The 26,399-nt window shown below is 41.2% G+C and overlaps 2 protein-coding genes and 1 long non-coding RNA gene across 5 annotated transcripts in view; 2 read left to right on the forward strand and 1 right to left on the reverse strand.

Moving 5' to 3' along the window:
- Nucleotides 1-17,934, forward strand: LOC307026726. Its single transcript, XR_013804442.1, has 2 exons — nt 1-489; nt 16,220-17,934. It is a non-coding gene; the product is annotated as an uncharacterized lncRNA (long non-coding RNA).
- Nucleotides 3,750-23,213, reverse strand: spg21 (SPG21 abhydrolase domain containing, maspardin). 3 transcript variants are annotated; one of them, XM_079662239.1, is made up of 9 exons: nt 23,087-23,213; nt 12,577-12,639; nt 10,813-10,974; nt 10,019-10,099; nt 9,214-9,359; nt 9,028-9,136; nt 5,376-5,483; nt 5,147-5,287; nt 3,750-4,404 (listed from the first exon to the last, which is right to left on the reverse strand). In XM_079662239.1, the coding sequence occupies exons 2-9, from the start codon at nt 12,637-12,639 to the stop codon at nt 4,255-4,257; spliced, it is 960 nt and encodes a 319-aa protein (XP_079518365.1). In that variant the 5' UTR covers nt 23,087-23,213; the 3' UTR covers nt 3,750-4,254. The 3 variants fall into 3 exon arrangements, with proteins under 3 accessions (XP_079518365.1, XP_079518366.1, XP_079518364.1); XM_079662240.1 differs by lacking the exon at nt 23,087-23,213 and adding an exon at nt 12,846-13,159 and having other exon boundaries at nt 5,147-5,275; XM_079662238.1 differs by lacking the exon at nt 23,087-23,213 and adding an exon at nt 12,846-13,157.
- pdcd7 (programmed cell death 7) overlaps nt 22,856-26,399 on the forward strand; it is a 4,505-nt gene continuing 961 nt past the window's right edge. Inside the window, exons 1-4 of the mRNA XM_079662182.1 lie at nt 22,856-24,000; nt 25,233-25,371; nt 25,610-25,840; nt 25,955-26,042. Coding sequence (XP_079518308.1) covers nt 22,987-24,000; nt 25,233-25,371; nt 25,610-25,840; nt 25,955-26,042 — 1,472 coding nt within the window. The 5' untranslated portion in view covers nt 22,856-22,986. The remainder of the gene's footprint in view (nt 24,001-25,232; nt 25,372-25,609; nt 25,841-25,954; nt 26,043-26,399) is intronic.

A 26,399-nucleotide genomic window follows, 5' to 3' on the forward strand; every position in this document is an offset into this window, starting at 1 on the left:
GCACGTGACCTCCCGCATGTGACTTAAAGGCCCTGTGAAGTGTGCACCTGTGCATGATCTGTTATGCTAATACGTATAGTAATGACCAAAATTGTCCATTGGAACCCATATCAAAAAATGTTGGAATAGCAACAAATTTGACGAGTTTTGAATTTTCCGGGGAAATCTGCAGTCGACCTTCGCCTTCGTGGGCGTGGCTTGCGATCTACTGCGTGACGTCACGAGATGGACGCCGCCGCACTGTTTACATTCACCACCGTTCGTTTTTTCTCTTTTTCAAAGTCGAATTTCTCAACGTTTTTGAGCTAGTATTTTCCTGGAAAGTGTGTCGGAGTCGACTGGAAGTGATTGCCAATCGAGAAAACCTGACAATGGAGGCGACAGTGAAGAAAGAGGGATGAAAAACACAGGGGAAACGATGCATTGCCGCTGGCTGTAGTAATGTCAAGTCTGCCGAAGTGGCGATGTTTCTGTTCCCAAAAGATGAAGGTGAGCCTGGCTGGTGTCATTGTTTCGTAGATTATTTGATTGATCATGATAAATAAAGGCCAGTGGTCGATTCGAGAGAGAGAGAAAGAGAGACTGACAGAGTTACAGGGTTGTTGTTAGCATCTGGTGCTAGCTCGGAGCTAACGGAGATTAGCTGTTTCAACAATAAGGAGAGGGAGAGTGCTCTCCTGTGGGACTGAGAGAGATAACGTCAGCTCAGGGAGGTAAACTGTAGCCTAAGTTATCTCAGTGGGTTTGGTCATCTATGTAAACAAATATTTCCATATATGTAATATTAGTTGTATAAAATAGGTTAAGAAATCCTTCCAATGTTTTTTGATTATTGAAATATATGTTTCATATGAGTGTTGAGAGCTGTATCCATAAATCTCTTAATGTTGCCCTCAAAGTGCACCAGATTGATCACTTTCCTCATCTATCCTGTCCGAAAAGCTGTCCAAATCAATCATTTCTCTCACACTAGTATCACTTTCCAGAGTCTCCGCCATGTTTACAATCGCAACTGGGTACATCTTGTGACGTCACAGCCACTATCGTCTGCAACTTCCGTTAGGCTCAGACGGCAAAATTAATAATTCATTAATTCATTAATTATGAATTATTAAAAATTATTTTAGCCATGAACAGGCACAATGATATGTAAGGAATGAAACTGCCATTTCATTTTGGTGCAAAAACATGCACTTCACTGGGCCTTTAACATGGGGGAGAGCGGCCGGTCTAACGTATGAATAAACATGGATCACAATGCTAGTTTTGACACAGAAGAGCAGAGGCGCGGGAAGGTATTTTGAGTGGGGGTGCTGAGATGCTGGACTCCAGTGAACACTATTACGGGACTATTAGAGCACGCACAAAAAAACTCCCCACACGCAAACACACAGTAAACCCGCGACTGTTACAATGAAGGCTCGATAATCAGCTCACGGCATATAGGCCGCTCCCCACTTTACGAGTGGGGAGCGGACCTCACCTCCTCTAGGGGGGTCCGGGGGGATGCTCCCCAGGGAAGATTTTTTTTAAATATTGAAGTTAAAAGCATCAATCTGCTGCACTTTGAGAGCAACATTAAGAGATCTATGGATACATCGCTCAACACCCAGATGAAACACAACTGTAAGCAGATGTTCTTTTTCTTTATGGATATTTTACAAATCACTGTATTCTTGTTTTACTGCCATATAGTATTTCATAACTGTTTTTCCTTTATTCTCTTATTTTTTTTATAACTATAATGATCATATGAAGGTGTGCCGCGGAAATAATCTTTTGAATAATTTTTGACCAAACCGTTTGAGACCCACTGAGATAACTTAGACTAAAGTTAACTATCGAAACACTCAGAGAGTCCTTTAGCTCACCTGAGCCTCTCAGTCTGAGAGGAGAGCTCTCCTCCAGCTTGTTGTGGAACAAACAGCTCCGTATGTCCGTTAGTGCAGCTAGCTAACCAGATGCTAACAACACGGTCCCTGCTGCTGGCACCGGTCCCTCTCTCTCCCCCCCTCTCTCACACACAGTAAATGCGCTATTTCCGCACACACACAGAGCCGCGAGCTTGAATGACACAAGCACACTTTTATTTCCATGAAACTCTCTGATTGGTCTGGTGTCTTGCCTCTGTTGCATTCACTGAACACGGGAAATTACAGTCCTGCCGTCCTTTCTCGTGTCTTGATGAGGTTCACGTAAAGCACGGTTAATGTATTATATTATTGAGGTAGAATTGTCCGGGGCTACAGAAAAAACATTCGGGGCAGGCCAAAATATTATTTTACCAACAATGTGGAATTTATTGGCTACATATTACACAGATTATGCACAGCGGGAGCAGCAATAACCGTCAAATAATAATTCAGACAGGGGAGCTCCGCACCCCCTGCCTGCCGCTAGGGGGTGCTGCAGCGCCCTCAGCACCCCCCTTCCCGCGCCCATGCAGAAGAGGTTGAAAATATATATATTCGAATGCATATGATTATAATTATGAGCCTGCTAGGCGTCCAAGAGACCAGGAGCAGCCAAGGATTAGAAAAAAGAACGGCCATCGGAGAGAAATGGAGCTTTGGTGTGAGGAGAACCAGTGGAGAACAGAGCAGCTGTCTCGGTGAGTGACCGGCGTTAGCTACAGTTAATGTTAGCTAACGTCAGTCACATCACAACATTGTAAAGTTAGCAATCATATATCAGGCTATAACTAAAGTAGTATTGATAATATAGTAACGTTACTGGCAGCACTGTTGATACTGATCCATAACAGAAACTAATGCGCAAGTATCAGCCGTATCTCGCATTACCTAATGCAACTCCACACTACGTCTTACGATGCTGTGTACCGGAGGAGAGACGCGAGATAAGGCTGATACTTGACGATCTGGCGGAGAAAGGTTGTGGAGCCTCCGTTGATATGCCGTTGTAAATGGCTTGATGGAAAGCAGGTGTGTAGTCAGTGAGGGTGCCTACCTGATTGCAGCAGGTGAGTGGAGGTTGAGCCGGGAGCCAGGAGTGACAGCCACCACGCCCACAAACAACACAGACAGGGGGAAACAAACAAACACAAAGGAGACGGCTGGAGGAGTACAGCCACCACAGCGTTACCTAATGCAACTCCACACTACGTCTTACGGTGCTGTGTACCCGAGGGGAGAGAGAGAGAGAGGAACGAAGGGAGGGAGAGAGATGTAATATGGTTTCCTGATAAACGTTTTGTTTGAGAAGCTTCAGCTGTGGAGAGTATGTGCTGCAGGGAGGTGGATGCACAACGCACCCACGAACGAAAGCTAGCTCCGGTCCTTTTCCCGTGAGGGAAACTGTGGACTCGATGTCCTGACAGGCTGGAGTTTGTGCAACCTGCAATACTGGTTTGAGTATAGGTATATGTATATGTATATATGTATATATATATATGTGTATATATATATATATATATGTGTATATATATATATATATATGTCTATATATATATGTCTATATATGTTTAGCACATTGTTTTGCGTGTGGATGGTTCTTCATCACATGGCATGATCATATTTTATTACATAAAGGTAAACTAAACAGTCTGAATGAAGTGTGTTCAGGGCTGAGGAGACGCTGGACAGATTGCTACACTGGAGGGAAGTTTACAACACATTCTAAAATTCTTCCACGATCGACAACCAAATGAACATCCACTTGTTAGAAAGTCACCAAAAGGAGAGAACATGTTTGATGGTGTGTAGAGGATGTGTACATGATCTCTTATAAAATGCAGAGCACATCATTTTATTTTTTTTCAAGTGTTCAGGAGCAGAGAAAGAGTGTAACATGTCTGTAGTTCAGATTTGAATAAACATTGTGCATCTTTCTGAAGCTTCACATTTCAAAATCATCCAGTGACCTTCATGTTTCAGTGGCTGAAGCCTTGGCAGTTGAACACACTCCTGCTGCTCACACCGTGGAAACTCAGTCCATCAGCACGCTGTCCATCTCTGCTCACAGGGGACCAGTTCACCGCTGGCTGGTACCCAGTGTTTATTTTTACACATAGACATTAACAGTTCAGGCAGTTTATGAGTGCAACAATTATCATTTTCATTCCACGTAAGGCAAATTATTGTAGGTTTTTAAAGCAAAGCGGCAGAGTATAATTTATATACAATTCATTATCAAAATATTGCTGCATCTGTTGAATAAAAATATTCTCAGTTGACTCGCTCCATAGAAAAGTGGAGAACGTCCTATGAAAGGATGGAGAGGAAACATCCTTTCCTCTCATTGGTCAGCTTGCAGGCAGGAATCCTCTGATTGGTTGTCGTCCTCATGCTGAGAAAGCTGGCTCTCCTGCACCTGCAGCTCCTCTGCGCTCACCATAGACGGACTGATGGCGGCGTACCTCGTCCCGTGAAACTGACGTAAGTGGATCTGTGCAAACAAACAAGCAGCGTCATACAAAATAAACTAAAGACAAATCAATCAAAACCAAACGGCACAGCAGACAACCACTGTGTCTGCAGGTACGCGTGTGTGGTTGTAAATGTTGGATGTAACCCTATGACTCCTATGATTGGATCACCACCATCCGATCATGCGACCAAAAATATCAGTCAGTCCACCTGAGGACTGCACACCACCAGTTCCACCACTTCTTAGATTATTACTAGATTCTGTTAGGTCAATTTGAACTTTCAGCTGTCTGCTATTTATCTATAGCAGACCATTGCTAAGGACGCTTGAGCTGGAGGACAGAGAAACCAAGAGAAGACAGACAGGAAGTAACACTGAAGGGAACAGCAGAAAGGAGACAGACAGGAAGTAAACACTAATAGGAACACGGTATGGGCTCGGCGGTGTTTAAAGACTGGTTAATGGAAAATAAACTGAACAGACTTGGACAGTTAAAGAAAAACTTGATCAGTGCTGCCCTCATTTTAAGTCACGTTGCTGTCGCCGCAGTTTAACCGTTGATGCACAATGGACTATTTTGTCTTAGGGGAAGCAATATGATCATGTTTAAATCAATGAGTTGTGTGAAATTACTGATTTATTTATTAAGTAGCTGTGTAGTAAGCAGGCTAATGTGCAGCGAGTTGATCATTATAGTGTAAAGAACCCTGCAGTGGATGGCAGAGCAGTGGATGACGGAGGATTACAGAGCAGAGCGTACCTGTATGTAGAGGTTGACCTCGGCGCTCCTGCACAGGTAGGGGAAGTTCCCTCCTGTTTTCAGGTGAGCTCTCCTCGCATTAGGGTACAGTTTATACATCTCCTCCTTGGCCTCCAGTGACAGAGCGCTCTGATCAAACACCTCGACATTCAGAGACACGCTTTTAGGTTATTGCAGTAGAAATATGCACGAATGGACAGTGTAAGAGTGAGACACGCTCAAAACTTACATCTATGATGGTCACAGCGACCTCTTTTATTTTGTGCGGCTCCACATAAGAGTTCTGACAGTTGAGTGTTAGCCGCGATGCTAACTCACTTTGGTTCAGACTCTCCAACTAGAGCACACACACACACACAACACAGGGAGGCAGAGGGAAACACAGAGACGTTACACACTTCACAGGGACACAATGGTCGCCGTGCACACTGTTGTCACGTGACGAGGATTAACCAATCACAGCCGGCAGATATCTTTCCTTTATTCCCTGAATATCAGCCTTTGCTGAATATAAATAATTTGAACCTTTCAGTGCAGGGCTATCCTTACCCCTAAACATCTGCTCAGTTGTTCACCAAAACATTTTATGAGTGCAGCTAAAATGTCACATGATCTTTAAACAGGTTTCAAGTAATGTAGAGATGAGACAAAGAGCCCTTTCTAGGGAAAACACAGCTGTACTATGGGCTATATTTTAATACACACACAAAAAGGCCAGATCAGCTGGTCTGGTTAGCTGGTTATGGTTGCTGGGAGAAATGTGTTGCATCATGTGTATGTCCCCTCTCACAGTCTACACCAGAGATGGGCAACTGGCGGCACGCGGCCACCACCCTCACTTTGTGTGGCACGCGAGTCAATTTACAAAAATATATTGGTTTCACAGTTGTAAACAAGCAAATCATTTGAACCTTGTAATTCATAATATTCACCGCTAGAAGGCGCTCCCCCCAAATTCAGGGGGCATGCAGCCAATTGTAGATTGTCTTCTTCTGTTTACCTCGCGGCCTTCCTCTTCTGGGAGGAAAAGAAACACGAGCGCCCAAAAAAGAAAACTGGACCAAGAAAACTGTGTCTTTCAACCAAAATGGCAAACAGATTATCTGTTTACAGGATTCAAAGGCAAACTTATGTGTTTGGTGTGTCTTGAAACTAAATCGGCAATGAAGGATTACAATTTAAGTCGCCACTACAACAGCACCCACAAAGACAAATATGACAAGTAGGGCCGTCGTCAATGACCTAAAAAGGGAAAATATGCCGGCAGCAGACTTTTTTTTACCAGAGCCACGATTACACAGGAATCGTCTCTCAGGGCTTCTTATGCCATTTCCTTTGAGCTTGCTAAAGCTAAGAAGCCCCTGTCGGACGGCGAAATGGTGAAGAGGTGAAGAGGTGTGCAGTCCAGATGGCTAAAGCATTCGGAGATGACAACATGGCTACTAAAGGTTGAAACCGTCAATTTGTCCCGTCGGACAGTGACTCGAATAATATTTGACATACAAAATCATGTTGAACAAAAAGGTAAAACAAGTCATGCATGACTGTGCATACGTTAATAAAGCTAAATCCAATTTCATTTTGATATTGCAGGAGGCTCTGTGTGCCAAATCAATGAACTTCAGCCATGTCATGGATTTAGTTACCAAGACTACTAATCTCATTCGAGGAGGGAACCGGTCTCTCAATCAAGTTTATAGCCTTTTTGGATGAAGTGAAGGCCGCGTACGGTGATTTACAGAACAGGGGGAAGACCAAGATGCAGCAGTGCAAATGTCTTCCACTGTCATTCCTCCGTGCAAAGCCGTATAGGTTGAAATTCCTCTGGTGATGTGCGCTTTGATGTTCTCCGGGGGATCCACCCCAGAGGAGACATACGCCTGTGACACAGCCTCACACAGCCAGTGTGACAGGCGCTGTGCAGATAGAGGCTGCCCTATTGAGCGCTCTCTGTAATGCACAAACTGGGAACTGGGTAAAGCAGCTGTGCGTGCAATATAGCATGACAGCGCGCGCACGGGACAGAGGAGATGAGATGTGGCTTCTTCCTCTGATGTGTGAGGAGGAGGAAAGAAGCCATCCAAGGTGATCACTCTTGACCTAAAAGAGCTTGTGATGACCTTTGGCATAAAAGCCGGGTTAGGGCGCAAAACAGCTGAGCTGCCATCTCCTTGGATCCGGAGACATGACGGAGCCACAAAGAGAGCAGACAAATCATTCACCCTTTTAGCTGATGTCAGAGCCAAGAGCAGAGCTACTTTGGCTGACAAAAACTTCAGGGGAACCTGCTCTAAAGGTTCAAATGGAGCTTTACTCAGTGCGCGTAACACTAAAGCCAAAACCAATTGAGGCGCCAAAGCGCGTGACACAGGTCTGAGTCTGGCAGCAGCATATGTTTTGATCGTGCTATAAGCCAAATTCCTGTCCAGCAACAGCTGGAGGAACGACAGCACGAGAGGCAGGGGGCACGTAACGGGGTCCAGGCTTTTCCCTACACACCAAACGGAACATTGTCCACTTGGCTGTGTAGGATGCTCTGGTGTGTTCAGCAGCTGCGCTGATCGTACACCTCCCTGGCGATTTATGTAGACCGCCGCTGCTTTGTTGTCTGTTCGAATCAACACATGTTGATTGTACAGCAACGGGGCAAAGTGTTGGATTACTTTCCATACGGAGAGTAATTCCAGCACGTTTATATGGAGAGACATGTGAGCCGGCCACTGTCCCCCCCACTGCTTGCGACATGCACGTTCCTCTGCTTAGGGGCACCCCCACTGACAGGACGTGGAGATTTTTCCAGTAGGTTAAATCCAAACCCACGGCCGGAGGAATGTACACCATGCGTCTCCTCTGACGCACGGGTTCGATACGCAGGCGAATAAACCACCTTTGGAGTCACCTAAAACTGTGAAGGAGACCCAGGGGAATCTCCACGTGACCAGCTGATATCATGTCCAACAGCTGCATCACGGAAGGGCTGTCACCGCCCCGCGGGGTGTGTCGCGCCGGAGGAGAGCTGTCAGAGCTGCCTAAAAACCAATAGGTTTTAAAGACAGCCGACACACCGTGAGCTCCGGTCGTAACTCTTGTCGGGTTGACACCGGGCCACCGCCCTGTCTCCCCTGTCTGGAGGAGAGGGAGGATGGGGCCAGGGGAACCACCAGGAATGTTTGCTTTCTAGTAAACAGCTCTGAAAAGAGCTTGTGCCTGTACAGTGCTTCTGCAACGGAGTGCTGAAGAAAAGTGGGAGCAGATTGTAGGGAATACTTCTTATTTATACGGAAGTGAGTCCGTAGGGGGGGCCCACGTCATAGGTGGGCGTGGATTAAATCTGTCAGTGCTGCACACGTGCAGTGGGATTACCCAATAGCGATAGTCTTAGAGGGCGAAGCCTTATATGATATAGAACTTCTCTACAATGAAGCACATCAAGTGAAGGGAGAGAAACAGACTGACACTGTTCAATATCATGCAAATCAGATGTACAAATGTTGATATTGACATTCAGTCTATTGTGCAGCAGCAGGAGAGGCCAAACATATCTCATTAAGATGTACAGCTTACTGATCCAGCTGTGGGTGAAGGTCAGAAAAATGCATATGTTCACGGTTTTATGTAATGTAATGTGAGGGAAGAGTAGAAACACAATACAAAGATGAATATTAGTTGTTAAACTCAGTGTTGGTGTTTGGTACAATAAACGTTTATTGCCAGTATATATCTAGTTCTCTTCATTAAATTAGCTATTCAAATGTTGTGGATATAGTATCCTGCCGATGGAAGTGCATGGTCACAAAGTGGTAGTGAGGAAAAAAATGTTTTGGCCCTCACTATCCTCAAAGTTGCCCATCCCTGGTCTACACACATACATGTCCTCTTACCCTGTCCACCATGAAGTCAATTGCATCTGCCATTTTGGGGTCCACAGGTCCTTTAGCAAAGTTCCCCAGAACAATCTTCTTCAACATGAACGCTGGCATCAACCAGAAACTGGAGGGACATGCAGACATTAATATGAATGAACTTAAACACGGAGAGGTAGGTGTGTGATGGAATCTTTAACGCACCTGTTTGCTGTCCACATCTGGTTAAAGATGGAGGTGTCACTGAATGAATTACACAGGATGAGAGAGTGCACTCTGGGAGACTTGTGTGTGCACTCTGCAAACTTCTGAGCCAAGAACCCCCCCAGGGACGCTCCGAACAGATGGACCTGCAGAGTCAGGGGACACACCATCATTAGATAAGAGGGGTGACTAACCTGCGTTATTTACAGTCCTATAGAGAGCTACAAGAATGAGTCCCAAAACTGGGAAATGAGTCAGCATTTTAGCTGGTTAACATTTTTTTGATGGTGAATGTCTAAAGCCTTTATGTTTCTTGTTAAAAGCGGTTGCTATCAAATGTCTAAATAAGACTACTAAAGTTCATCATACTGAACTTTAGCCTCCTTGTGAAGTCACGTGACCTTGCTGTAGTTCCTTTATAGCCTTACGTTAGCTTTTTACTTCAGAAATCATAAAGTGGTGTTAATATGTGGAGATTATCCTGCTGAACTCAACTTGTAAGTATCATAAACATGTGTTTGACACAGAGATTATGTACAGCAACTATCCAAAATCACATGGAAAAATCCTGTTGCCAATGGTTTGTATTGGCTTGTAAGCAGCGGGCAAACAAAGAACCCCTCTGAGCAGTGTGGCCCCCCTGACTTTTTATATGTCAGGATTTAAAGTCCACTTTCAGTGTGTCCCTTCTGCTGTTCTGGTGTGAGTGTGTCTGTTTCTTTATCTGTGCTAGATCACACACACATTAACAATCATGGGTAAAGAAAATAATAATGCTCAGCTCTGAACGAAAACAAAGACTTACTTTATCTAACTGCAGGTGATCGAGAAGCTTCCGGAAGCCGTCACAGAACTCCATGAGATCCCAGTACACAGGATACTGCAGCTGGAAGCACACACACAACATATCAACACCAGACATTTACACACATCTATCCAGGACAATATGCTAACTAATAATTCAAATAATCAATGCGTTTATAGAGTGGTGCAGTGATGATGTGTAGGCGAAACCGGAAAGTTAGCATCACTAGGGCTCCATCAACAAAAAGCAATGGGATTTTCAATCTGAGTTTGGATTATTGCAGAAAATAAGAGCTTTGGCAAAAATCACCACCGCTAAACTAAAGGCGGATTATGTTCACTGTAATGACCTTTAGTAGTCTCATTTAGACACTACATTTCAGAGATTTGACAGTGGGGTACTATCTGACAAATGTTATGTTGAAGAACAACATGTAAAGATATTTAAAGCTTGTGTTAACCACAGATATTTGTTCAGGCATCTAACCAAACACACCTTCAAAAAAACATTCCTAAAACAAGGGAATCAGAAGTGAAATAATGCTGACTAATTTCCAGGTTTGACAACTCGTTGCTGCACTGCTCTAATAACACAAAATGTATCAACTATTTTGATCTTCAGAATTGTTGCCATTTATGCCCCATTAAGCTCTGAGAAACTTAAGATAGACAATCCTCATAAAATGTATGGACAAGACAACAATTCGGAGATGAATGGAGACTAATCCAGAAGGAAAATAAGCATACGTTTTATGAAGCTGTATAATTGGAAGCTAATTTTTGAGTGGCGCTCACCGAGATGACCCTGTAGCCCCACCCTGTCAGAGCCAGCACCTGCTGGAAGAACACCTCAGCTGTCCCACTGACGGGGGGCAGCAGGATGATGGGACACCTGATGCTCTTGGGGCCGGCGTCATACAGCGACCACACCTTACTGTCATCATCATCCACAATGATCTGGTGGTAATACAAACACAAGGTGAGGAAAACAGATACTAATTTATGAAAACTAAACAAACTCTTTACTTCATGGTTAAAAAATAAACGTGACAAAGACTAATTTTCACCCACTGGCCTTATGACTCGATTAACAATACTGAACATATTCAGACTGTACCTGATGCAAAACAATATAAAGAGGAACTGGGGAGGCCTGGCTGCAACATGATCAACAAACTTGATCAACAAGCATGATCAACAAAAACAGCTATATCATGTCCTGAAATACCTGCATTTGTTTGTTTTGTGATATCTCAGATACTTTGACCTGACTGGGCTCTAAAGTCATCACAGAGAATAAACACTGAGAATGTTGTGATGAAGCCATGATGCCAGAATAGCCTGCACTGTGTCACAGTCAGCATGTGAGGATGACTGATGAACATGTGGGACAGAGACGTCTCTGGGTCGTCTGCAGTGTCAGTCTGTAACACTGAGCCATGTGTAGTGAGGAGGGGCTCATGTGACACTACCTTATTTTGCAATATGGGGTCATGTGAAAATCTGAATGTCAGGAATAAACAGGAAGAGCAGAGACGACAGGCACAACAGAGTGTGATCCATGAGTTCAATAAAAATAGTTTTCAACACTTTAAATGATCCCTTTCTCTCCCCTCAGGCAGGCGCTAAGAAGGAGGAAGTGAGGACAGAACGTCCGTTTAGTCTTCTATAGGCAGAGCAGCTCCGTTTAGAGGATTTGTACTTTTGCACAGAAAGTCAGGTGTTATTCTTGGGATTAATTATTGGTATTTCTCAAGAATTTCCACCAAAACGTGCTCCCCTTTCCAAGGAAAGTACATAAAGGATCTTGGAGCCCAGCAATAGCAGGCTGAAGCCTATTCTATTTCTCATCAGAAATGTAGTTATTGTGCTGGGGTTCCAATTGGATCAACTTCTTATTCTTCCAATGTATGTTATATGAGATTATCCTGTTTCTAAATATATATATATATATATATATATATATATATATATATATATATGGGAGGGTTCAGAACACACACATACCTAAGAACTGATGAGTGAGAAAAAGTAATTGTTCATAGTCGATATAAGTAATGATATGATGTGTTTATTATCTCACATTATTTTTCTTATTAAATGTTTATACCGGTAGCCATGTTTTTAAAGAACCACCACTTTATAATGTTGTTAATCCTTCACAGCTCCGCAGGACAAATGCTATGGAGGTAAAATGTCAAGTTGGTCCGGTTTAAGCTCTGTTTGCACTACTTACTGTCAGTCAGATGGTGCAACACTGAACTCAACTCTCCTGGGACCGACACACAGTGTAATCAGGCACACATGCAAATGTCATCTTTCTGCAGGACAATGAGGACCAGCTCTGAGCAAACACATGTTTGATAAGTAGCTCAGCTTGTTATCACAGAGAGATCCCTAGCATAACACATCATGCCTAGTTTCATTCGAAATACTACATACTGTTTGATTTCTGTTTCTGTCCATATGTCTATGCATCATGTCACTGTGTGCCTCTTTCCTGTACTAAGCACTGGGCCAGTGATTATGGACCACCATCACACAACATCAGGTACTTACTCTTTTCAGGGGCACTGTGCTTCTGAACCAGTTATAGTCAGGGGACACTTTAATCTCCTCCATCTGAGGACACATTCAGAGACAAACACTCAGGAATTATAAACAGCTAACTTAAAACCTCAACATCTATTCAACACCAACACCTGACTGTTATATTAGCTTAACAGCTAACTGTTAGTGTTAAGGATGAAGCACTCGTTACGGTGATAGTTCAATGACCGGATATAACGTTATTGCCTGTGTCTAAATAGGATTTTTGGATTGATTACCGTTTTCGTTTTGGTTGGTAATCACCGTGTCCCAGGAATGTTATCCATATCTAGGTAGCATTTTTTCCAGTGCTCGAGTCGCTCGCTAGTCATATGACTCCGCTTTCATACACTTCCGCAAAGCCTCTGCCACCGCCTACCATGAGATGAAGCCGCCTACCGACAACACAAGACGACCTGTCAGTCTGCCACTGCCTGGCGTGCCTGCCTGCCTGCCTGCTCATATGACTCCGCTTTCCCAGGCTAACGTCCAGAGACGTTTTAGAGCATTCAGAACACAGAGGCGTTACCCAGTTAGCCCATCTGGCCACAGTGTTGACAGGAACTAGCGTTTTGTAGCAGACCCCACTCACGTCTTGTTCATGGTGTATGAAAGCCCATGTGAGGCTATAGGCCTATGTTGTTTGATTTAAAAGGTATACAATTTCCCTTTGCACCCTAACAAACTATTTTACAAAGGAAAGCTGATTAAACAGTTTAAAATGTAATTATTTCTAAAAGGTGCAAGTCATAACGTTTAGCCACTAGATGGCGCACTCCCCTTCCTCTTCCATTGCGCCTCATGTGTCACTTAGGACTAGCTTTGTAGCATTTGTTCTGTTATCATCTTATACCCTTAGTTCTTTTGTCCTTTTAAAAGCAGCTTCTACTGGTTTCTTATTTTACGTCAAAACCCAGCTGTTGCCAGTATACAGCTGTTATAGAATCTTAGCTTTACAGCACATCTAGCCATACACATTGTAAACATTCTATTCTGTCTTAGTTTTCTGCCTCCTTGCCAGTATACAGCTGGTATAGAATCTTAGCTTAAGGTTACTGGGAAAGGAAAACAAGTGGCCACCTCAAGATTGATTCTCAGCCCCAAACTATTTCAACTGATTCCAATGAGAATCACAAACCGCCATAATAAGCACTTTTCTGAGAAAAAAATCAACCGTTGTGAACAAGGATCACAAATTAAACAGCAAGTATAAAAGTTGAAGGGTCATGTTTAAGGTAGAAACGTAAATAGCTTTGTGTCTATGTTGTCTATCTAGGTTTATGTGATTGAAATAGGCCCCACTGGACTTCTTGGAAAGCATGAATAAATTATCCTTTGGAAATAAAGTCAATTGAATGTATTCAAGCAATGGTTATAATTATGTGCTGTAGTATGTTTTTTTTTAATGTTTTGGCGTAGTTGTAGTAGTTGTAGAACATCAACATTACATGTATTCTTAAGTAATTGTGAGTCGTTGTTACTGCGGTCAAGCCAGCCGTCTTTCACTTTTGCGTGGTCAAACCAGCCGCCCCTGTATTTTGAGTGCGCGATTAGTTACAGGTTTACGGTAATGCATTAAAACAACCCTGGGAAGCTGTTGTAATTGACTGAAGTGACTTTCGAATACATTTTCGAATACATAAGTACATACATACATAAGTAGTTTATGAAACTGCCAGTTTTGTACTTAGTACTTCTTAGAGTACTTGCAAACATAATATGAAGTACTTTTACTGTGTACTTTTCAGTAATTTGAGTTTCAAAGTCCCCCCCAGAGAACAAGAATGAGCATTTTTGTCTAACTTTGGTGTGGGATAAAAAGCATTTCTTCCATAAGTAGTTTATGAAACTGCCAGTTTTGTACTTAGTACTTCTTAGAGTACTTGCAAACATAATATGAAGTACTTTTACTGTGTACTTTTTCAGTAATTTGAGTTTCAAAGCCCCCCCCCAGAGAACAAGAATGAGCATTTTTGTCTAACTTTGGTGTGGGATAAAAAGCATTTCTTCCATAAGTAGTTTATGAAACTGCCAGTTTTGTACTTAGTACTTCTTAGACTACTTGCACAAATAATTTGAAGTACTTTTACTGTGTACTTTTCAGTAATTTGAGTTTCAAAGTCCCCCCCAGAGAACAAGAATGAGCATTTTTGTCTAACTTTGGTGTGGGATAAAAAGCATTTCTTCCATAAGTAGTTTATGAAACTGCCAGTTTTGTACTTAGTACTTCTTAGACTACTTGCAAACATAATATGAAGTACTTTTACTGTGTACTTTTCAGTAATTTGAGTTTCAAAGTCCCCCCCAGAGAACAAGAATGAGCATTTTTGTCTAACTTTGGTGTGGGATAAAAAGCATTTCTTCCATAAGTAGTTTATGAAACTGCCAGTTTTGTACTTAGTACTTCTTAGACTACTTGCACAAATAATTTGAAGTACTTTTACTGTGTACTTTTCAGTAATTTGAGTTTCAAAGTCCCCCCCAGAGAACAAGAATGAGCATTTTTGTCTAACTTTGGTGTGGGATAAAAAGCATTTCTTCCATAAGTAGTTTATGAAACTGCCAGTTTTGTACTTAGTACTTCTTAGAGTACTTGCAAACATAATATGAAGTACTTTTACTGTGTACTTTTCAGTAATTTGAGTTTCAAAGCCCCCCCCAGAGAACAAGAATGAGCATTTTTGTCTAACTTTGGTGTGGGATAAAAAGCATTTCTTCCATAAGTAGTTTATAAAACTGCCAGTTTTGTACTTAGTACTTCTTAGACTACTTGCAAACATAATATGAAGTACTTTTACTGTGTACTTTTCAGTAATTTGAGTTTCAAAGTCCCCCCCAGAGAACAAGAATGAGCATTTTTGTCTAACTTTGGTGTGGGATAAAAATAATTTCTTCCATAAGTAGTTTATAAAACTGCCAGTTTTGTACTTAGTACTTCTTAGACTACTTGCACAAATAATTTGAAGTACTTTTACTGTGTACTTTTCAGTAATTTGAGTTTCAAAGTCCCCCCCAGAGAACAAGAATGAGCATTTTTGTCTAACTTTGGTGTGGGATAAAAAGCATTTCTTCCATAAGTAGTTTATAAAACTGCCAGTTTTGTACTTAGTACTTCTTAGACTACTTGCAAACATAATATGAAGTACTTTTACTGTGTACTTTTTCAGTAATTTGAGTTTCAAAGTCCCCCCCAGAGAACAAGATTGAGCATTTTCGTCTAACTTTGGTGTGGGATAAAAATAATTTCTTCCATAAGTAGTTTATAAAACTGCCAATTTTGTACTTAGTACTTCTTAGACTACTTGCAAACATAATATGAAGTACTTTTACTGTGTACTTTTCAGTAATTTGAGTTTCAAAGTCCCCCCCAGAGAACAAGAATGAGCATTTTTGTCTAACTTTGGTGTGGGATAAAAAGCATTTCTTCCATAAGTAGTTTATGAAACTGCCAGTTTTGTACTTAGTACTTCTTAGACTACTTGCAAACATAATATGAAAATGAAAATGAAAATGAAAGCTTATCAACTGAAACACTGTCATTCAGTGATTGTGTATGTATGAAAAAAACAGGCAAACAGATTTTTCCCCCTTTTTCTTTATTCTTCTGCCCTAGTTGCAGAGAAAGCAATTCCAATTGCTTGCCCTGGCTTCTTGGAGTTGGTCCTGATTCATCCCCAGGCACTGCTCATGGAACCATCTTTCACAGGTGTCACACTGTATCTGTAAAATGAAATGAGTGACCATCAAATCTGATACATCTTGTCATCGGAAATGATGAAGTAATGAAGTGCAATAGAGAATAATTTGGGCAAAATTAGATTCATGTCAACTTTATTACATGTAGCTATATTCTGTAGCATACTCGCCTCAAACACCAGTTTCATATCTGAAAATAACTATATTATGTCTCCATTTTCAGTTTTTCAAATACAAATGTTTTTGAGGTAGTTATAGCTAGAAGATTTATAGTTCTGGGAAAACCCCATGTTGCATCACTATAATGTAGTTACCTTTTGGTATTCTTAATTGGTCAGTTATGTATTGCATATGACCTGCTTCTCCCTGCTTCCCATATTTTGATAGTGACTTACAGGATGTTGGTGTGTGAAAGAGGACAACAGCAGATAACACAACAAACGTCTTTCCAAGTGGTCCGTTTTCCATTAGGAGTGTTGCCTCAAGGTATAACTTGGTTTCCAGGCCTGATCTGGTGGACATGTACCGTCAGTCTCCCAGCGGCGTAGAGTGAGGTGGAGGAACCGCGGGGTGCGTTAATTCAGTGCCCCATATTGCTATTTTCCAAGCTATTGTAGCTTTGTCATATTTGTCAACGCTGCATTGAGGCTATTGTCATCATGTGGGTGGACTTAGGCTCAAACCTGGGGTGAAGTTACACTTTAATTGAATATGTTGCTATTAGACATGATTAGAATTGTCAGTATCCCTATTCCACTGCTCATCACATTTTATATTCTCTCTGTTCATTATATGTGTAAACAATGTATATGCATTACCATTTATCTGAGAGAAGTTGTCTTGACTGTTTTTTTAGTAAATCAATTTATATTGGTTCCAGTCATTTTGAATAGAGTTAATGTGTGTGGGCTGCAGCTGGGGCGATGCACGAGGTTGCCGTAAAAAAATTATTCAGCATGCGCTGAAAAGTAGAAATCGAAGCATGGCCCTGCGGCGTTTTCGCTGGACCGCCTGATCTGGATAGACCCAGTGACTCAACAGTTTTGTAAATACATCTAATATCATAAATTGAATTTGATTAGAATATGATGAAGCACTATTATAACTACACTACGACAAACACTCACCCAATCTGTAGTGGGAGGCCCAGATCCTGGGGGCTTTGAGGCAGAGCACATTGCACAGTTGTTCTCCATGTTAAACACTGCAGGAAAGAAAATATGTTATTTAGACATACTGTATATGTATACAGTTAACAGTTTATTGGCAGCAGAAGTGCAGTCAAATTCTATGCAGCTGTTCAGCTGTAAATTATAGCTTATGAACTCTAAATGGATCATGAATGGGATCATCAACACAGGTTTAATATGTTTTTAAGGATGGATGTTTTAAAAAGAAGACTATGTACACAGTGTGAACAGAACAACATATAAGCAGACATACATAAACAATCCGTAATATTCTAAACATTACTAGGCAATGACCTGTATGCAACAAATTTAAAAATGCAGCAATTTATATTTGTCACTGTTTCACTCTAAGCCCTGTTTTGTGTTCCATATTTCACCCATGCCTCCTGCCGCTCTGCCTGTAAGCTTCTGTTTTTTTTCAATAAACCACCTATAAACTGTTCCTGGATGCCTGGTACAATCGGTATTCGTTTCCTCTTCCCTGCTCTCCTGACACAAACCGTGACAGTTTAAGTGTCAGTATTTACATTCCTTATTGCAGCAGGAAAAAAAGTTATTCTTCAACTGTTAATGTCTCAATGGAGTGTGTGTGAGAGAAATATAAGTTATGGGTTCAACTGAGATATGTATGGAATATTTGGTTTGGGCCCTGTGCTTAAAATCAATGATGCTGTCGGCTATAAATGCAGTAGTGTGTGGACTCAAAGGCAATTTTACAGGCTGTAGTTATTGTAGATTTGTTTGATTGCATTGGATTAATAGAAGTTCATCATTTCCATAACAACTAACTAAGAACCATAACGTAAAGCAGGACAAATGACTTACAAACCTGAACCATTGAGTATTGAAAGTGCAAACTTTCTCCTCTCACAAGCCATCTCCTTTTTGGATGTCCCAAAGGACATAACTGGTAATAAAGGAAAGGCCTCCATCACTGCTCTTGCCATCTACACACCAACACACAGAATCACACTTGTCATCTGCGCTACATTGTTTTTGCCAGTAAAATTCCAAAATTGAATTGATATTTCAATAAAAATGATCAAACTATTAATAACTAATAGTTGTAATGAGGTAATTAACACAACTTGAAGAATGTACATGACAAACTACATGGGCTGTGTCAACAACCAGCCCTCTCATCAGTTTTACACAATTCCCCTAAAAAATAAACTGAAAATTGATAATTCAGAAACTAATGACTTATTTTTTAACATCATTGACGATTTTATACTTTAAACTTGTATAATAATCAAGACACTGAAATAAATATAAGAATATGTAGCAGAAGCATAAATATTACATATAGTAGTTAAAGTAAAAAACTACGTTACCATGGTAACAATGACCCCACAGCTACTGCCATCACGTTGAACTGGATGGTGCATGGTTGCTCCTCTCCATTTGACAGTCCCCCAGTCCTCCTTGCCATAGCAGGTCCTCCTCATCTTGAAGTATTCCCTTTGTAAAACACATTGTGGAATAGTCTCTAATGTAACTCCCAACAGACACATGTAGAATAAAAATCTTTAAATATTGTGTAAAATAAAAACACTCCATCCGAACAGTATGGACACTGGAAAATATTGTAGGTTACCTTGCTTACTGAGCTACTTCATTTACAATTGTGTACACAGATACTAAGGGCGGGATAAGGAAATATCATTTAAAAAACAGCTGAGACCACCAAGCACAAAATAAATGCTTCAGTGGTGTGGGTTTGGGAACTTCTGTTAACATACTTGTACATGTTTACTTAAACACAAAGCACTAAATATAATTCTAAGATCACTTTATATCTAATTTGCTGACTTACCGTACTCTTTTCGCAGCATTTTCCGAGTCTGCTTTCTCTTTGGAATTTGCCGCTGGATCCACCAAAAATACTGATGTTATGGCGGGAAATAAGTACTAAAAAAAAAAGTGATGTTATTTCAAAACAGCATCAAACATATATACATATTTAAATGAAAGGGATTTCTGAATGAAAACAATCACTAACCAGCAACTTCCAGTGTGTTCTTTCAATATTTACAAAGGCGATCACGGCTTGATAATCATTAAAGTTGATCTATAACAGCAATAAAAATACTTTTTTTTAAGTTTTCCTAGGAATATGATGCCTTATTTTATTAAAAATAAATCATGGTGTTTCAATTTGTATATTAAATTACAAAATAGAAAACCCAAAGTTACTGAAAAGTACACAGTAAAAGTACTTCAAATTATTTGTGCAAGTAGTCTAAGAAGTACTAAGTACAAAACTGGCAGTTTCATAAACTACTTATGGAAGAAATGCTTTTTATCCCACACCAAAGTTAGACAAAAATGCTCATTCTTGTTCTCTGGGGGGGACTTTGAAACTCAAATTACTGAAAAGTACACAGTAAAAGTACTTCAAATTATTTGTGCAAGTAGTCTAAGAAGTACTAAGTAAAAAACTGGCAGTTTCATAAACTACTTATGGAAGAAATGCTTTTTATCCCACACCAAAGTTAGACGAAAATGCTCAATCTTGTTCTCTGGGGGGGACTTTGAAACTCAAATTACTGAAAAAGTACACAGTAAAAGTACTTCATATTATGTTTGCAAGTAGTCTAAGAAGTACTAAGTACAAAACTGGCAGTTTCATAAACTACTTATGGAAGAAATGCTTTTTATCCCACACCAAAGTTAGACAAAAATGCTCATTCTTGTTCTCTGGGGGGGACTTTGAAACTCAAATTACTGAAAAGTACACAGTAAAAGTACTTCATATTATGTTTGCAAGTAGTCTAAGAAGTACTAAGTACAAAACTGGCAGTTTCATAAACTACTTATGGAAGAAATGCTTTTTATCCCACACCAAAGTTAGACGAAAATGCTCAATCTTGTTCTCTGGGGGGGACTTTGAAACTCAAATTACTGAAAAAGTACACAGTAAAAGTACTTCATATTATGTTTGCAAGTACTCTAAGAAGTACTAAGTACAAAACTGGCAGTTTCATAAACTACTTATGGAAGAAATGCTTTTTATCCCACACCAAAGTTAGACAAAAATGCTCATTCTTGTTCTCTGGGGGGGGCTTTGAAACTCAAATTACTGAAAAAGTACACAGTAAAAGTACTTCATATTATGTTTGCAAGTAGTCTAAGAAGTACTAAGTACAAAACTGGCAGTTTTATAAACTACTTATGGAAGAAATGCTTTTTATCCCACACCAAAGTTAGACAAAAATGCTCATTCTTGTTCTCTGGGGGGGACTTTGAAACTCAAATTACTGAAAAGTACACAGTAAAAGTACTTCATATTATGTTTGCAAGTAGTCTAAGAAGTACTAAGTACAAAACTGGCAGTTTTATAAACTACTTATGGAAGAAATTATTTTTATCCCACACCAAAGTTAGACAAAAATGCTCAATCTTGTTCTCTGGGGGGGACTTTGAAACTCAAATTACTGAAAAAGTACACAGTAAAAGTACTTCATATTATGTTTGCAAGTAGTCTAAGAAGTACTAAGTACAAAACTGGCAGTTTTATAAACTACTTATGGAAGAAATGCTTTTTATCCCACACCAAAGTTAGACAAAAATGCTCATTCTTGTTCTCTGGGGGGGACTTTGAAACTCAAATTACTGAAAAGTACACAGTAAAAGTACTTCAAATTATTTGTGCAAGTAGTCTAAGAAGTACTAAGTACAAAACTGGCAGTTTCATAAACTACTTATGGAAGAAATGCTTTTTATCCCACACCAAAGTTAGACAAAAATGCTCATTCTTGTTCTCTGGGGGGGACTTTGAAACTCAAATTACTGAAAAGTACACAGTAAAAGTACTTCATATTATGTTTGAAAGTAGTCTAAGAAGTACTAAGTACAAAACTGGCAGTTTCATAAACTACTTATGGAAGAAATGCTTTTTATCCCACACCAAAGTTAGACAAAAATGCTCATTCTTGTTCTCTGGGGGGGACTTTGAAACTCAAATTACTGAAAAGTACACAGTAAAAGTACTTCAAATTATTTGTGCAAGTAGTCTAAGAAGTACTAAGTACAAAACTGGCAGTTTCATAAACTACTTATGGAAGAAATGCTTTTTATCCCACACCAAAGTTAGACAAAAATGCTCATTCTTGTTCTCTGGGGGGGGCTTTGAAACTCAAATTACTGAAAAAGTACACAGTAAAAGTACTTCATATTATGTTTGCAAGTAGTCTAAGAAGTACTAAGTACAAAACTGGCAGTTTTATAAACTACTTATGGAAGAAATGCTTTTTATCCCACACCAAAGTTAGACAAAAATGCTCATTCTTGTTCTCTGGGGGGGGCTTTGAAACTCAAATGACTGAAAAAGTACACAGTAAAAGTACTTCATATTATGTTTGCAAGTACTCTAAGAAGTACTAAGTACAAAACTGGCAGTTTCATAAACTACTTATGGAAGAAATGCTTTTTATCCCACACCAAAGTTAGACAAAAATGCTCATTCTTGTTCTCTGGGGGGGACTTTGAAACTCAAATTACTGAAAAGTACACAGTAAAAGTACTTCATATTATGTTTGCAAGTAGTCTAAGAAGTACTAAGTACAAAACTGGCAGTTTTATAAACTACTTATGGAAGAAATTATTTTTATCCCACACCAAAGTTAGACAAAAATGCTCAATCTTGTTCTCTGGGGGGGACTTTGAAACTCAAATTACTGAAAAAGTACACAGTAAAAGTACTTCATATTATGTTTGCAAGTAGTCTAAGAAGTACTAAGTACAAAACTGGCAGTTTTATAAACTACTTATGGAAGAAATGCTTTTTATCCCACACCAAAGCTAGACAAAAATGCTCATTCTTGTTCTCTGGGGGGGGCTTTGAAACTCAAATTACTGAAAAGTACACAGTAAAAGTACTTCATATTTTGTTTGCAAGTACTCTAAGAAGTACTAAGTACAAAACTGGCAGTTTCATAAACTACTTATGGAAGAAATGCTTTTTATCCCACACCAAAGTTAGACAAAAATGCTCATTCTTGTTCTCTGGGGGGGACTTTGAAACTCAAATTACTGAAAAGTACACAGTAAAAGTACTTCATATTATGTTTGCAAGTAGTCTAAGAAGTACTAAGTACAAAACTGGCAGTTTCATAAACTACTTATGTATGTATGTACTTATGTATTCGAAAATGTATTCGAAAGTCACTTCAGTCAATTACAACAGCTTCCCAGGGCTGTTTTAATGCATTACCGTAAACCTGTAACTAATCGCGCACTCAAAATACAGGGGCGGCTGGTTTGACCACGCAAAAGTGAAAGACGGCTGGCTTGACCGCAGTTCGTTGTTGGCACTTGGCAGTACTGACTTTAGCCAGAGTAGCGCTGTAACATACAAAAGATTTAAAGCTGCCGGAAACAGGAATAATAACCGACGACGTCACCTAAACATGGATCCTGTGAAGAGTTGAGATGAATGTGTAACTGTTTATTTATGTAGATAACATACATTTAATGTACTATTGTTCACGGCATGGACAACATATATCACCATGCTTCATCAGAAACACTGCATCCTCCTGCCTATAATGCCGGCTATCTGGAAGCACCATACACCGCCAGCTTTAACATACCTCCGCCGTGCAGCGCGACTCATCAACAGACACAGCCGGACCACGCTGCTCCACTTTGGCCACCGGGACCTGGGTATGACGGTAACCCGTACGGCTATAGGTGCGAATTCCCCCCGCCGTCTCCCGAAGGAGGAGTGGGTTTCGGGGGGCCTCGCATGCCTCTTCCTTATGGGTTCAACCCCTCCATCCCCCCGCCTCCTTTCGGCTGTCCACCCCCCGTACACTACCCCAACGCCCCGGTGAGCACATACAGCATCAGGGAAGCCTCAAGCTTTCAACCTTTCACCGGTACCCAGCAGTATGGAGCCTTTCCTCAGACTGCCCGGCACGACTCAGGTCAGAAAGAGCAGCGGTTTAAGGGTTTCTCTGAGAGGGCAGCTCGGTTTCCTACGCAGGGTAAGGACTATGACAGGACTTCGGGAGAAACAACACAGCCTGAGGATGAAGCAGCCCTCCAGAGAAGGCAGGACCAGCAGTGGCTCGGACGGTTCTTAAAAGGAAAAGAGAGAACGTCCAGGACCCAGCGGCACCCTTCACCCCGCAGCTGTGCCCCGGCTGCAGGGCTGAAGGAGGCTCTGTGTGCGGCCGCTCAGCTCGTCGCCCGGCTGGAACAGTCTTGCGAAACCCTGAGGAACAGTGTCGAGGAAGAGAGTGTTTGGACGGACTCGTATTTATTGGCTTTAAATGTGAAGAAAGAGCTACAGGACAGTCTCGAAGTCCTCAGTGACAGTAAGGGTTTAGCAAGCTGGAAATCTAAACTGTGCCGTGTTGCTAAGAGGAGGGCCCGGCGCCTAAGAGCCAGGAGCCGGCTCCAGGTGGAGGAGAGGGAGAGGGAGCAGCTCATCACTGAGAAGGAGGCGGCCATAGACAAATGGAGGATGCAGAAGATACACGAAGTGGAGGAGAAGAAGAAGGTACACATATTTGCCTGGATACAGTTTTTCTCTACTTTGGGGCAAAATAAGTTTAAAGAAAACATGTCATCACCTTTTAAAGGTGTTATAATGTGTTAGCAGACACATCTGTCCAGCAAACACAGAGCAACATTGGTATTCAGCAGAGTTGAACTTTTGTGAAAAATAGTACCAGAGAGGAGGAATACTCTGTTACAAGTAAAAGTCCTGCAAAGTAAAGTGAAGTAAAAGTAGTCATTGTGCAGATTGGTCCATTTCAGAATAATATATATGATATGTTTTATAATGATTGATCATGAAGGTGTTCTCAAAGCTAGTAAAGGTGCAGCTAGTTTGAATGACTTTGTATACTGCAGGGTATAGCTTGTGGATTTACTCCAGGTGGAACTAAAGTCTGATTTAACACTTGATTAGATTTCACATCATTCATCCAGATCTGTAAAGTAACTAAAGGTATTAAATACATGTAGTGGAGTAAAAGTGCACCATTTACCTCTGAACTGTAGTGGAGTAGAAGTACTAAGTGGCAAAATAATCTAGTAAATCTCAAAATGGTACTGAATTACAGTGAGTAAATCTACTTAGTTACTTTACACCACTTATGTGTCCTCCTGATTAATGTCTAAATAAAGTCAAATATGAACTCGCGCTGATGACATGTCCTTCAGCTGAGGCTTTTACCCAAAGCGCCTTTCACACACTTTTCAATCTACATGCCTACTATCTGGTCTAGTGACAGCGGGGGCTGGAGATCTGCCGCTGACCCTCTGATTGGTAGACACATTCATCCCCTGCTCCGGGGTCTCCAATGATAGATGTTGACAGAGAGGTTTCTTTTCTGGCATGTTAACATTTTCAATTATTTTATTAATTTCTATTCATCTCAACAATATCCTTAAAAAAACCGCACATCTAGCCATAAACATTGTAAACATTGTATTCTGTCTTAGTTTTTTGTCTCCTTTCAGGACTGTGGAGGGAATGGAAGTAGATTTTTGATGTTCAATAAAGCATTAAATGTCCTTTTATTATAACGGTCGGCAGGGGCAGTCTTAGGATTGAATGAAATAGTTTACGGGCCCTAATTATTCAAAACATAAGAAATGGCTGTGCACAGATCACCTCATGCTGTGACTTTTCGTTCATTCAGACGAGCTGTTAACCACAGTGTTTGGTCGCCAGCAGGTCACAGGTAGGAAGGAATGGTCTGAGTTGACATGTTTCTGTTGCAGGAGAGGGAGCTGAAGCTGGCTGCAGACTCTGTTCTCTGTGAGGTGAGGAAGAAGCAGGCAGACGTGAAGAGGATGCAGGACATTCTGAGATCTCTGGAGAAACTGCGCAAGCTAAGGAAAGAGGCCGCTTCGAGGAAAGGTGGGTTTCAGCCAGGCAGCTTGATCCCATAGCAGGTTACCCAGTCGAAGAGATGGAAGTAAGCCCAGGTTTTTGGTTACACCTGTAGCATAAAGGTCACTTTTAGAGTTGCTGTGTCAGTAAAATGCAGAACTACACACCCACAATCGACTGGGTTAAAGAATCAAATGGACTGACTTCCTGTCATCAGACTGATCGCTATCGATGCGTCTCTCATTTGTCGCTGTGTTCTTGGCAGGGGTCTCCACTGAGCGAGAATGCGACGAGGCGTTCAGCAGCAGGCTGGAGCAGCTGAGGTGTGTGATGAAGAGGAGGACGGGCATTTACTCCGCCGAGGAGAAAGCTCTGATGGTGATGCTGGAAGGAGAGCAGGAGGAGGAGAGGAGGAGGGAGCAGGAGAAGCAAATGAAGAAGGAGAGGGAGAAACAGCTGCAGAGGAAACGCAGAGTGGACGCCATGTTGTTCGGGGGTAACGGCTCCCTCCCTCCACCTCAGCACTTTAGTCCATACTGTAACAGTACGGCTGACATACATGGCTGCTTTTATAATACTGTGACCCTTATTTCCCCTGTGTGTGTCTCAGAGGAGCTTCCTGCTGGTTGTGTCCTGCAGCCCTTCAGAGATTACTACACCCAGGCGGAGCACTCCCTGCACGCTCTTCTGCAAATCAGGTATCTTCATCTGCCCTTCAGCCTGTCATAAACAAAATGGTGGTAGCCGAAATGGACACATAAATAAATGTTTATGATGAATTACAGATATTTGTATGAGAAACCACTCTATTCTACCTGTCTTTATGTCTGTGATGCTCTCCTTGTACTTACACAGTAGTAGAGATGCTCAACAACAATAAACATTAAGTGATGTGTACATACAAGTAGGGGAGAGATCGCGTTACTTCTCAAATCACTTTCTACCCAGAGTGCAATGTGGCTGATGGTAATGCGACTGCGGTTCCACAGCTTCTGTCAATGTCTGCAGTGCTCTGCTGCTCCTGTCCCTCCAGCAATACACTGCTACTCCACAGC

Source organism: Notothenia rossii (assembly GCF_949606895.1).
Source record: "Notothenia rossii genome assembly, chromosome: 2".
Classification (NCBI taxonomy): domain Eukaryota; kingdom Metazoa; phylum Chordata; class Actinopteri; order Perciformes; family Nototheniidae; genus Notothenia; species Notothenia rossii.

Bases quoted from the DNA above. Each gene is read 5' to 3' on its own strand.
- spg21 (XM_079662239.1), bottom strand. From the start codon at position 12,639: ATGGAGGAGATTAAAGTGTCCCCTGACTATAACTGGTTCAGAAGCACA. The intron at 9,360-10,018 runs GTAAGTCTTTGT...CTGACTCTGCAG, and splicing joins ATCACCTGCAGTTAGATAAA to GTCCATCTGTTCGGAGCGTC. The intron at 5,484-9,027 runs GTAAGAGGACAT...TGTGTGCTCTAG, and splicing joins TTGACTTCATGGTGGACAGG to TTGGAGAGTCTGAACCAAAG.